Below are 13,711 nucleotides of genomic sequence, written 5' to 3'. Positions count from 1 at the left end.
GGTATTCCGAGGTATAAACCGCTTGATTTCGTAAAATTCCCCTTGCTGATACCTTGTATGCTTTTCGGAACCTTCTAACTATTCCTCTTATATTTAGTGCTTTGTCTTGTGGAAGCAAAACTACTCCTTCCTGAAAAAAGCATCCCCAAACTCTTAATGACTATACCGGAGTCAGCTGACCTTTCTTGGTTTAATATCCTCCCATGTCTCTCTAGTAACACTAAAACTGCGGTGATATGAAGCTGCAGTTGAGTCCTGTCTCCAGCTTTGATGAGCAGATCGTCTAAATTTAGGTAAACCTGTATGCCTTGTTTCTTAATTAGGCTAATAAAGTGATTAGTACCTTGGTGAATGTTCTTGAGGATGTTGCTAGTCTAAATGGTTGGGCTGTATGCTGGAAATTATCCTCTCCAACTGCGAATCGTAGAAACTTTTGATGCCCCCTTGTTACTAGGATATGGAAATACTGTATGTAACCTCGAGATCCATTGTGCTCAATCAGACGCCTTGTGGTACCGACTGTATAATGGACCTTAGTGGTTCCATTATGAATTTTGTTATATGTAGGAATGCACTGACCCTTCTTAGATCAAAGGATGGCTATGAATCCTCACAAAGTTTTCTTTACCAGAAAGAGTGAAATATATTCCCCTTTTTCTTTTGCCCTCCGGAAATGTTATAATTACGTTGTTTGCTAGTATATCTTTCAATGCTTATCTTAATGCTTTTCTTGCGTCTCTGATCCTTGGGAGTTGACATAAACAAATAATCTGTCCACCCTTGGAATGAGATTGAACTCCAGGTGATAGTCGGTGGGGGTTGAAGGACCCATTTTTCCTTTATCGTCAGTGTCCAAACAGTTCTAAATGAGCTTAGTCTTCCTCCTACTGCAAACTGTTGGACTCGCCTTCCGTTAGAAAGGTCTTCCTCTGAGTTACGTTCCTCTACTTCTGGAGCCTAAAAAAAGGTTATTCCAACCTCCTCTCCAGGCTGCCTGCCTTAAAAAAGGTTCTCCTGGCCGATAGGATGACTTACAGAGAAGCCAGATCCTATCTAGTTGAGATCCTGCATAATAGGGGCACCCGAGTCTTCTCTCTTGTTCTAGGAAAAAAGGCATCTGCCCCCTGACACTTGAGATAATATTATCCAGTCTCTTTCAAAACAAAAATTCCCTTTCAAAGGCAGCATACACAAATTATTCTTGGATGAGGAGACCGCCATCCATGGCTTCAACCATAACACCCTTCTTGCGGCCACGCACCTCGGTGCCAAGCATACTGCGTCAAAGATGTCTCTGCTATATAGTCTGTGGCTAAATTTATTTTGGCCAACGCTTTCAAGATCGCAGTTCTTTTCATCTCTTTCTCTAGCACAACTTCAATATACAAGACCCAAACTCACATTGCAAGACCCAAACTCTTGAAACGGAGGCTGCCACAAATTATTTCCTCAAACCATTTTCTAGTCTTCTCTTCATCGCTGAATGAGATTGCGTCATCAACCAGGAGTGTTGTTCTCCTCGATATCCTCGTAATTGTTGCGTCAACGTTGAGTGGGACTTCCGAAGTTATTGTTTTCAAGAAAATCTTGATCCGAAAAAGGGTACATCTTATGGAATTTTCTTGAAAACAGCAACTTCATATCAGGCTGGATCCATTCAGACTCTCATGTCTTTTAACACTTTATGAAGTGGAATAACTCTTGTCTTTTGTGGCCCTCTAAAGAATCTCTTTTACTTCTGAGTTTCTTCCTCCGGATCCTCCATTTCTAATGCCTCTCAAACAACTTTGATCAACGGCGCGACTAGGTCAGTGTCAAATAATGTATCCTCCTCATGCTCCGAGTAGTCCCTATGCTCCCCCCTCTGATATTATCTGCACCTCTGAACCCTCAGATGAAGTCTCTCTTCGAGGCTTGTATGTGACCGTGACCTTTTACTTGCTTGTACTACGGCTGTTTCTACAGTTTGTAAGACCGTATCCTTCATCTATTGGAGAAAAGTTTCTATTTCGTCCAGGGCATGCACCGCCGCAGATTTCAAGCAATCTTCACACAGATTCTTTCCTTCTAACACCGTCTTGTCACAAGCTGCACAACTTTTCCCTTTTTTTTATGATGTAGCGCTTCCACTGCTAATTAGGACATCCCTTCCTCAGCAGTCCTCCAGAGGACTTGCTATCTGTAAGAGATGTGTGCAGAGGTGCATTTAATAGGACAGATTAGGGTGAAATTGAATCCTGGCTTTATTGCGCCTGTTCCTTTACCAAGGCAAAACATACAAAAAGAAACAAAATAAAGGCCTACTCCACTTTGGAGAATAACTAAACCTTTACTCCAGCCCTTCCTAACTGGGTGGCTAGATAAGCTAGTTACCACCCCAAACATTATTTATATATACATACATACATACATATATATACATATATACATACACACACACACCAGTCCAATAAGAAAGTCTCTTATCTGTTTCTGTTGTTGTAGCTGTAGGGGATACCCTTGTGTGCTATGGAAATGTCCATGTCCAGGTATAGAGGTCTTGTCCCCTCACGTCTTGAAGTCAACACACAGTCCTGTGTGCTTCAAGACTCTCTCCTCATTGCAGCACCTTGTGTGCTGAGGAAAATCTCTGCAGTTCTCCTTCTCCTTATGTCAGCCCAAATGTGAGCTAAGGAATCTCTCTCCTGTGTCTCGCATGAGGCTTTTTACAGAGCTCTCATTAGTCCAGGTGGAGACTAGTTAATTGAGTGGCTGCAATTAACTATCTCTCTGGATTCTCAGAGCTCTGAGGTGGCTTTATTTAAACAGGGACTCTGTTATGATATCAGCTCACATACAACCAGCAGTCATCTAACCAAACCTCAGCTGGCTTTAAACAACCACCAGCAGGTCTCCAGAGCAGCCCTTCCTACTTTCAGCGGTCACTTCCGTTTTTCATGAATCACTTCCGTTCTGGCGCAATTACAGCATTTTGGCGAAAAAGGGTGCCTGCATGTGTGTGCTCCTGCTGCATTGCTCTAACAGTTCTGCTGTCTACCCTGGTCAGACAGGGGTCCCGAATAGCTGCCATGTGGCACAACATTGGGGCATCAGGGGGAAAGAGGCTAAGAATTCCCCCACTGGTTGAACTACCAACAGTAGTCCCGGTGACTAGCCAAAAAACAACAAACCTGCTCTGTTGTAGAACATAAAAAGATTATTTGTAGGTGAGGAGGAGCCTTTTATGGACCTACTCGGTCTGATAGGCAGAGCTACCCACTCCTTATCACCACCTTGAAAGGAGAACGGGAAAGAATAACCAACACAAAAAAACTCAATATCATTTAAATTGCTGGTTTTAACAAATAGGTCCCTCTACAAAAGCATGTGAACTTGCCAGGAACCACACAACTCCGTGACAAGCCATAGCGGATGTGGCAGCATGTGTGGAACTACTACTGTGTGCTGTGAAAATGTGTGAGTCTGCAAGGTTTTATTAAACTGTAGATTATAAAATAAATGTAAAGATCCAATAAATTAAAACTTCCACCTTGTATTCAGCATATAGTAAAATAACATGTCAGTTGTAGTCAAACACTAACGCTAAAACCCTCACAGCTCTTCCCCATATGCCTTTAATCACCACAATGTGTCACTTCACCTGACAAGTGAAAACACATAAAAAATAAATAAAAAATAGTGGCATTTCGTGTTAATCATATCTGTACATTTATGCATTATACATTTATTGCATGATTAAAGTATAGGATGGTGTGGAGTCCTAAGACTTCCAAAATTACAGTAGTGACACAGAGTATTATTTCTATTGAAATGTAATCAAATCAAAAAGCCTGGATTGATTTCTAGAGAAAATCAACAAACTACAGCAGACATTCCTGAATGAAGCAGGGCCCTGCACAGAAGGGATTGATCCAGCCTCCTGGTAGAGTATATAGTATCGTGCATGTGGGTTGAGATTATCAGATAGGGTTTTACACTGCACATGGATAGAGACAGAACACCTACTACTCTTGTGGTGTGATAAATGCCCAGATTTGAGTCCTGGAAGACCATTTTACAACTCCAAGAAGATTAAATCAGTGCTGCCAAACCAAATGGTGTTCCCTAGAAATATTGGGCAAAATTCACTCAACATTGAAGAGCCATATTACCCCTTAACTTCCATTCATGTGGGTGCGTGTTAGCGATTGATAAGACTTATCACTGCTTAGAGAATCCATACAGTGAACTGTATCAGAACTGTATATTACCTGTATATCTTTTTTCCAATCAACCGCATTGGGACAGATTGGTTATGATTTTTTTTTATTATCATTATATATTTGACTTTTATTATTCCCAAGTAACTGGATGTAAAATATTTACATAATTAGAAAGATTTCAAAAGAGATTGGGGATTTATTTATCTTGATTTCTATGTATTTATTCCTGTATGTTTAAAATGTATTTGATGCTAAAATTTAGCAATACAGGTACAGGAAGATAACCCAGCCAACCAGACAAGCTCATTATAGTTGCATAGTTAGATAGTATGCGAGGTTGAAAAAAGACATACTGTATGTCAATTGAGTACAACCCATGTTAAACTTAGACAACGGATACTTATCCTATATTTGTATTTACAGTATTTTGATCCAGAGGAATTAAAACAAAAACCCCAGTGAAACATTATCCAATGATGATAGCTGTTCACCCAGAAGCTGTGTAACTTACCATGATGCCTGAGTTGCCTGAGTCATGACTCTTAGAATAATGAAATAAGAACTGTGCAGAAAAAAAATTAAAATGCTATTTTACTACAAAACATGTTAATTGATTAAAGATATCTTCACTATTTAAGTATGAGGTAAAATACTTACCCTTTTAGTGGTTTCCTTTTCATCTGAACCCTATGTAAAAAAAAATAATAATACATTTTATTTTGAATAAAACAATACTGATCACCTCATTAAATATTTCTTGAATACACTTCTTCAGTCTTCGACTGAGCACTGATAGAGCCAACCTGTGCTGAAGCTGGGATATCCTTAAAACCTGACCTGTTGGGGGGGATCTTGATGACTGGAGTTGAGAACCTCTGGGGTTGAGAACCTCTGGGATTAATGCTCTCTAACAATGAAAAGACCTTTCATGAGGAAGTAGCTACACAGCTGCAGGTACCTTACGTTACCACTGACTCTCCGTGAGGATCTGGATTTACTGAGCAGCTGTAGAAACCATGAATCCTCTCAGAGAGGAGGAGGTCTGGGACACATTGCGTAATCTTTTGGATTAAAAAAGATGGGGCAATGGAGAGAAGTCTGGGACAAAAAAAACTGTCTGTGTAACCAACACAAGTCACATATAAAAAAAAAAGCAGTGGACAGATATCCATAATAACAAGTAGTAAACTACTTACAACCTTCTTGTAGTCAAATTCATAGAAGTTTTAATAGGACAAACAGCAGAAGCAGATACAATGTTTCAGGTCCTATTCGGACCTTTCTGGATAGGACCTGAAATTTACTGTATCTGCTTCTGCTGTTTGTCCTATTAAAACTGCATTGAATTTGACTACAAGGTTGTAAGTAGTTTACTACTAGTGATTGGGGGCTATCTGCCCACAATTTTGTATAAGTAATCCTTTAGGTGCCAGAGAGGGTTACAAGGTCTTAGTTGCTAGATCTTGCAGGTGCCTCTGGCAATTGAATAGTTAGCCTGTCTGACAGTGAAAGGACAAAGAAAAAACCATGTCAAAGCTCCAGGAGGTTGGAAATAAAGCCTTTAGGCAGTAGTAAAGTAATAATAGGAGTTGACACCGGAAAATAAAGGATTAAGGGGCTGCAGTTTTCTGTGTTCAGATAGATAATGGTGACAAGGAGGGGACACAGGGGGGGACAACCAATTGTGAGGTGCAGTCACTAACGTCCCCCTTACCCTGGCTATGCCCGGCGTGGAGTACCCTTTACTCACGATGATACGCCGCCTTGGTCATCCTTTCTTGCTGCAGCTGCCCTGACGCTGCCAAAAGCGTCTCCTCCAGGCATCCGGTGGTGAAGCAGATTCTCATACACAGCAATAGAACAAGGGAAGAATCAAAAATCCAGCCGCTCCATAATACAAAAAATAGTCACTCACCAGCAAAAAGGGGTTAAAAAGGTATACTTTAATGAACTACATAAAAATAAAATAAACAGACAGTACTAACTACTCTCCCACATATTTCACGCCACAGTAGGCGTGAAACATGTGGGAGAGTAGTTAGTACTGTCTGTTTTTTTGTTTATGTAGTTCATTAAAGTATACCTTTTTAACCCCTTTTTTGCTGGTGAGTGCCTATTTTTTGTATTATGGAGCGGCTGGATTTTTGATTCTTATCTTGTTCTATGACAGTGAAAGGACTCTGATGAATTTATACTGATTGTTGTTGAAGTGTCTTGCTTTGCACATATCATGTAACAAGACTAGCGGAACATACACATTTCTGTTTAATTAGAATCCAGCATACTCTCACGACATTTTAATGTAGGCTGAATGGGAATATGCAATGCAAAATTTAGAGCCTCTACTCGGGTCAGTTTCATTCTAAAACTTCATCCCATTTTAATGCTACACCTTTCTAAAATATTTTTACGGTTTTATTTTGTATCTTTTTATCAATTTTGAAAATATTGTAAAACACAAATGACAATATCTGAAAGAAGATTTTGAAACAGGATTCAGATATTACTTTAATCAACTAAGAAAATTGTATGTATCAAAAAATGCTGTTACGTGGCTTACTAAGCTTTCACAAATTAGCACTAGCAGCTCTGTATATTAATCAGGTATCAACTTCTACCTGCTCTTCACAGGTAGTGCTAGGACCTACAACTGGTCATGCAGTGAGTGAAGTGGCTGCAGGCTTATTACACTTTGGCCAAAGGGTTAACTAAATGACCCTTATTCATGAGAATACTAACATTTAAGTATTTAACTATGTATTTTGTGACATTGGATGTAGAGTATTTTTGTCTTTTGTTGTATACATCTGGCCACAGTAGCACTCTTTTTGACACACACTATATACACAGGCATACCTCGCTTTAAGGACATTCACTTTAAGTACACTCGCGAGTAAGTACATATCGCCCAATAGGCAAATGGCAGCTCGCGCATGCGCCTGTCAGCACGTCCTGAACAGCAACACCGGCTCCCTACCTGTACCGAAGTGGTGCGCAAGCGGGGAGACTATAGAGGCTGCTACACATGCGTTATTTATATCAGTTATGCATGTATATGACGATTGCCGTACAGTACATGCATCAATAAGTGGGAAAAAGTAGTGCTTCACTTTAAGTACATTTTCGTTTACTACATGCTCCGGTCCCATTGCGTATGTTATTGCGGGGTATGCCTGTGTGTGTGTATATATATATATATATATATATATATATATATATATATATATATATATATATATATATAATGTGGTGGGTTCTGGGGTTAGAGATTGCTGGGATTGTCTGTTTATCAACTGCTGAAGCTCTTGTGATTATGTACTGTTGAATCTTCAAACCAGCTCCTCCTCTCTTGCTTTATGATAGTGGACTATTAGATATCATTGGGACTACAATCAACTGACAAATGCCTTGAAATTGTTCCTTAATCCCAAAGTATCAAACATGGCTTGTGTGAGACCCATTCCATTTCAAACTCCTGTAAACATCTCCCACCAGTTACTGCTTTGGTGGTATTATCTCTTACTGTGCATGCAATGTCTTGTATATAATGTATAACCCTGCTCACTTAATGTAACTATGTATTTGTAACCATGTATCTGTCATCATAACTCTGTGCCCACAACATACTTGAAAACGAGGTAACTCTCTGTATTACTTCCTGGTAATTTTTTTTTATAAATAATTACAAATTATCCTATAACCCAAAGAAAGACTTCTAGTCTTGGGCCCAGATTCACTAAATGGCGCTACATTTTAGCCGGAGTTACTCCTATTAAATTAAGGACGTGCTGAAGTTTTACACTGTTTAGTTAGTTTGGGCCTTATTATACTTTCTCCATGAGAATGTTGCATAGTGTGTGGAGTGCTTTGGGGGTCTCCCCTTACAATCAGGTATCATCCCATCTTTTACAAAATAAATGTTTGTTTATAGCCGCTGAAAAATGCAAATTTGCAACAGTACTATTTTCGTGCAGCTGTGCCAATTAGTCATGCAAATTATATGAATATCTGTTAACATGATTTACTCTGATTTCAGAGGAACTGATGAGCCCAATCTTCAAAAGGTTTATAACGTCTTCATTGTTGAGAGATGATTAATCTGTCAAAGTCACGTTTCACATATTTTCTTCAGGTAATAAAATATATATAAAAATAAAAAATCAGTGCCAGTCAGTCAGTTATTAATATTGCTGTGTCCAAAGTGTGTCTTAAAACTTCAAATATTTACTAAAATATTCATTACCTGAGACTTCTGCAGAATTCCCATAACCATAAAGCAAAGTTCTTCTAACGCACTGGATGCCTGTGTCCAAAAAAGAAAATGAAAAGCTCGAATTCTTCATCCGAAATATAAGGTGCAAACAAAAAAAAAGTGTGTGTGTGTGCCGAGTATGCACATTTTAAGTGAAACTTTTGTCCTTTGTCACAGAAATTTTATTTGTGATGGTGATGTTTTTAATTAAAAATCAAAACACAATTTTCAGTCACAAAACGCCAAGAAGTTTGACTTAGAACGCACTTGCTCGGCACACCCCCCTCCCCTATTTTAGCAATTTGTACTTCTATATTTATAGTAACTGTGAATTCCGTGTGCGTGCGCTGGTGTCTGCGTGCATGTCTCTGTGTATTTGTGTGACAATTTCAGTCACAAAACGCCAATAAGTTTGACTTAGAACGCACGTGCCCGGAACACCACCGTCCCCTATTTTAGAAATTTGCTCTTCTATATTTATAGTAACTGTGAGTTCCTTCTGTGTGCGCGCGCGTCTCTATGTGCGTGTGTCTGTGTGTGTGTGTGGTGTCTCCAAGTGTGGCATGGTTGGTGCTGCCGGTGGCTGCGGCGCATGCCGAGCCAGCGGCTACTGACGTCACAGACGGCCTCTTCTGCCAGCAGTGACGTCACTTCCGTTTCTGTACTTCTGTCACCATTTACTGCAAGCAAAATTTTGGTAGGTGCTAGCAAAGAAGTTTCACTTCAATAATAAATGTGAACTCACCACAGGCTGGGAATCTGACAGGATTGCAGAACATGCATCGTCTATCTGTAGACATGGGAAAATACCAATATGAGTATAAAGATCTAACAAATTCGGTGTTTCTCATCAACAGCATATTCTGGAAAATGTACATAAGTTTGTGACAGTGCCTACAGTATATTGTGAATGTCATTAGGTACAATGTCCCCACACAAGGGATACTCACCTTATTACCCACATAGTCTTAAAACGTTTTGCAAAGTAATTAGTCAACGAATTCAGTCTTTTGAGAATTTTTTTCGCTCTTTAATGACAAAACCTAAGCTCTGTGCACCACTTCTGATACTGGGTATTCCATTATTCAAACGTTTATTGTTAGAGATAGTGCACATATATTATATCTCTGCTTCTTTTACTTTCATTTGTATATCTGTAAAGCTTTGCATTAGGTGTAACAATATAATAACCAGATTTAATTCATGTTACCTTTCTTTTTCATTAGGAGTATTACAGTAGTTTAATTTAACCAGAAATGAAAAAAATACTGTATGAATAAATATGGATTTTATACAAGAGGGACATTGTTGCATTATGGCAATGTAGCAAAGCTTTGTCTACTCTTTGTAAACACATGTTAACTTACTCCATTCCACAGCTGCAGTTCTTGCTCTGCGCGAAGTGCCTTGGATGATAATGGTGCACCTACAAACAAAACATGAAATCGCATTATTAACTAGACAATAAGATGTGTGAAACCAGAGAAGCTGAGTAGGGAAAGTAAAGGTGTCATTAATTTTTTGCAATCCATGTAAATTCCTCTTCTTTTGACGGACATAAAAGCAGTAGTTCATAATCATAATTTGGCACATTTCCTTCTAAACAACGAAGATGCAGCAGTCTAAAACAATACATGAGTATGACTACACTTCCAAACCTATACAGATTTTTTTTATTTAGAGAACTGAAGCAAATAAACATAACTGGTTCTCACCAATAGCTACATGATGTTATACTGTACATGTGTTCTGCACCTAATCATTTAAACAGACAAACCCTGATATGGAGGAACTCTCCTTTTGATTATTGCTGCTAGTTAGAGTGAAGTAGATGCAGGATGAACAACACGTCTGACATATCACAGTCATGTTAGTTTAGGTGGTTTTAAAATATTTTATCCAAAGAAGGGGAGTTGTATATAAATTGATCAGTGTTAACATCCCGTGTTGGGGACTTTGCCAAATGGTATGCCTTCAAATTGACGCAGAATTAGCTTCCAGTCGCATTTTTAAACATTTAGGTATGATAGCACATTGAATGACTTAATAATATGGGGAGTGTTTATAGGAGTTAGGTGAGGAGTCACTAGTCACAATATTATAATTGGAGATATTGCATTTTCTAAGTAATGCAGTTTTCCATTTATTATCTTTGACCTTAAATGGCTTCAGAGCGTGTAACACTTTCTTTTTGAAAAATTCAGCTTGATCCTGCAATTTTCCTATTAGAGCTTCCACTTCTTTCCAGTGCTTGCTCTGAGTTTGCATCAATGCCTCCATCATATTTTGCAGCTCTGTCGATTTTTCGTCGATAGGGTCGCAGCCGCTTCAGTTTTCCACGTCTCTTTCTCCAGGGCGTACTGATTTTGGGGGATAGAGCAGCCTCTCTGCTCCTCCAGCTCTAGTTTCTGGACCGCCTCGTGCTCCCTCTCATACAGTTTTACCTGGCCTCTAAGCTCCACCTTTTCACTCTTTTCCTGCATATACCCCAATCGAGCAATCCGCCGCCCCACACCCCCACCTACATCAATCGGGCCATCCAACCCCCCCCACCCCCCACCTACATCAATCGGGCCAAAACACCTACATCAATCGGGCCATCCGCCCCCCCCCGCTACATCAATCGGTCCATCCCCCCTCCCCCCCACATCAATCGGGCCATCCCCCCCCCCCCCCACCTACATCAATCGGGCCATCCGGTCCCCTACCTCAATCGGGCCATCCGCCGCCGGCCCCATTATGTTTGGTCAGAGCGTCCACAGGTTCACCACCTCCGTCATCCGCAGGTCCCACTACGACGGGAGGGCTCAGACCAGGTAACGGGTGTTCCCTGGGGGGAGGCGGGACATCGCCGCAGCTCGTGCTCTTCCCATGTTCTGGTTGTAGTGAGGCCCAGGGCGGCCCTGTCTCATGTGTGGGGGCTGGGAGGCCTCACGATGTCCCTGGGGCGGCCGCGGCCTTGTCTCTGTGTGGGGGTTGGGAGGCCTCGCTGGGGGGCTCCCGGGGGGCTGCGCTGATGTAACGCCAAGAAAACACGCTGCAGTTACCCACCCACAACTAACCCCCCCTCCTCATCCTCAACTCACCCCCCTTCTCACCCTCAATTCACCCCCCACTCACCCTCCCACCTACTCACCCTCCCACCCATCTACTCAACCTCCCACCTACTCACCCTCCCACCTACTCGCACACTCACCCACCATACCCTCACACTCACCCACCCGACTAGTCACACACTCAATTCTTAGTAGCAATTTACGCCTTTTTTTAAAAGTGGGGGCGGGGCTAGGGGCGGGAACTAATGGCAGGCTGGGAGCGGGGCTAGGAGGCGAGTAGATTTTTTGGTTCGGCGAGTAGATTTTTGGGTGATTTGTCGACCAGTTTATCCGTACCTGGCTAACACATGGCAATGCTTTCAAACCGCCAAGGAAAACAGGGGGAACTCTACATTTCCAAAGTCTAGACTTTTCTGAGGTCTAAATAAAACTTTCCCATCATGTATTTTGTATATAATGTTCCTGTTTTTAGTTGGGCACGTTTAGATGAACAAGTTCAAGTATCAAGGCACAAAAGCAGCTTTGCCATTACAATGAAGCAAAGAAAGGTACTGTACAGCAAGTCGATCCGGTGCACCAACTATACATACTGTACAGTACACACACACATACATAGTTAGTATACATGTTTTTTTTCACTCATCAGGTATATTACTAATCAACAAGTAAAACCCCGGTATGGCACACCAAACAGTACAGTATCTGTATTATCCATAAAGCAGAGAAATAGTTAGTCGTTAAGTAATTTGACAAAGTCTTTCTTTATTTTAATCTGGTCTGTAACTGTTACATACGCCTATAATATATATTATCTTTAACTGTGCATAAAATGTACAGTATTGTATATAATGTACTTATAACCCTGCTCACTTAATCTAACTATGTATTTGTCATCATAACTCTGTGCCCAGGACATACTTGAAAACGAGAGGTAACTCTCAATGTATTACTTCCCGTTAAAACATTTTTGTAAATAAATACATTGTAATATGTCATTTTCATTTTAACTATCACCTCACCTCAATCATTTTAGCACAAAAAAATGCATTCAAGGAAGAAAGAACATTGTTACTGACTAACACATGACTCAGACCTCAATTAATTTGTGATTATTACTCATTCATGATACAGGAATAAACAATCCACTGGCACAGTACATTTGAAAGTGTTCTCTAATTTTCTATTTATAGTTATATTTAAAAAAAAATCTATGCAGAAGGAAGTTTACTACTATTTAATTGAGAGAAGTTAAACACATACAAAAACAGGGAGTTACATCTTTTGGGCTGCTACTATGGGGCCGAAGTTGCCATTGTAAAAACGGGTGTTTCCAGAAGTCGCGGAATGAAATGTGAGAAAAAAAAATTCTCTATTGTTAATTGCATAATTTAAACCACATCTATAAAAAACATTAAAAGCGCACGGTTTATTGTGTAATTTGGATGCATGAAGGGGTTAACCCCCATAACCGGCGCTCCAGTGTATAAGGTAGAAATTGATGAAAAAATAAAGTCCATAATAACAAAGGCTATATCATAATCCCTCCGAAGCCATCTTTATATAGTGTGGAAAATAAACACAGGTGGGTGAATGTAACGAAGAAAGGAATGAGTAACTAAACGGAATCCCCACAAGTAAAGTGCGAGACCAGAGAGTACTCAACCTAGTGGCTCCGCAACCCCCACTATTCCTGCTATCACACACTGGCTCCGAAACTCAGCAAAGGTAAGTACTTAACTGATCGGATGCGGAGATGAGGGAAAACAGCCAGGATTCCGGTTTGTATGAAAGGCGTGCTTCAGCCAAGATGCAGCAGTTAAATGTGAAGGGAGGAAGGTGTGCACAGCTCAACGGCAGAGAGAACAAGGCAATCAATGAAAAAGGGAGTTTATTATGCAAAAACGGACAGACACATGTCTATGGCGCACTCTAGCACTTTTCGTACCCGACGGGGTACTTTGTCAAAGAGTGTAATTCGGATGGATTGTACTTGCTTTTGAAGCGGAATGCCCAACAGGATCAGAGCCAACAACCTCTGCTATTCAGGGCAGCAGCTCTAGCATTGAACTAACCCAGATGCTGGGAAACTTCACTGTCACATATCTCTCAGGTATATCAGGTGTGCTCATTTTTGTGCACAAAAAACATTTAGCTGGCAACCAGGATATGGAAATGGTCTTCTTTTAAAGGAAGCCAGGGGG

At 40.5% G+C, this 13,711-nt stretch overlaps 1 protein-coding gene across 4 annotated transcripts in view; it reads right to left on the bottom strand.

Moving 5' to 3' along the window:
• NMU (neuromedin U) overlaps positions 1 to 13,711 on the bottom strand; it is a 100,898-nt gene that overhangs the window by 54,358 nt on the left and 32,829 nt on the right. For 3 of the 4 annotated variants that reach the window (XM_075578545.1, XM_075578535.1, XM_075578563.1), the window contains exons 2-6: positions 9,822 to 9,880; positions 9,200 to 9,244; positions 8,446 to 8,505; positions 4,860 to 4,889; positions 4,714 to 4,764 (exon numbers count right to left, since the gene is read on the bottom strand). In XM_075578545.1, the coding sequence (XP_075434660.1) occupies positions 4,714 to 4,764; positions 4,860 to 4,889; positions 8,446 to 8,505; positions 9,200 to 9,244; positions 9,822 to 9,880 (245 nt within the window). The remainder of the gene's footprint in view (positions 1 to 4,713; positions 4,765 to 4,859; positions 4,890 to 8,445; positions 8,506 to 9,199; positions 9,245 to 9,821; positions 9,881 to 13,711) is intronic. The other variant, XM_075578554.1, reaches the window with a different exon arrangement.

Source organism: Ascaphus truei, chromosome 1 (assembly GCF_040206685.1).
Source record: "Ascaphus truei isolate aAscTru1 chromosome 1, aAscTru1.hap1, whole genome shotgun sequence".
Classification (NCBI taxonomy): Eukaryota; Metazoa; Chordata; class Amphibia; order Anura; family Ascaphidae; genus Ascaphus; species Ascaphus truei.
Note: the sequence above shows the minus strand (reverse complement) of the source record. Positions and strands in the feature narration are given on the sequence as shown.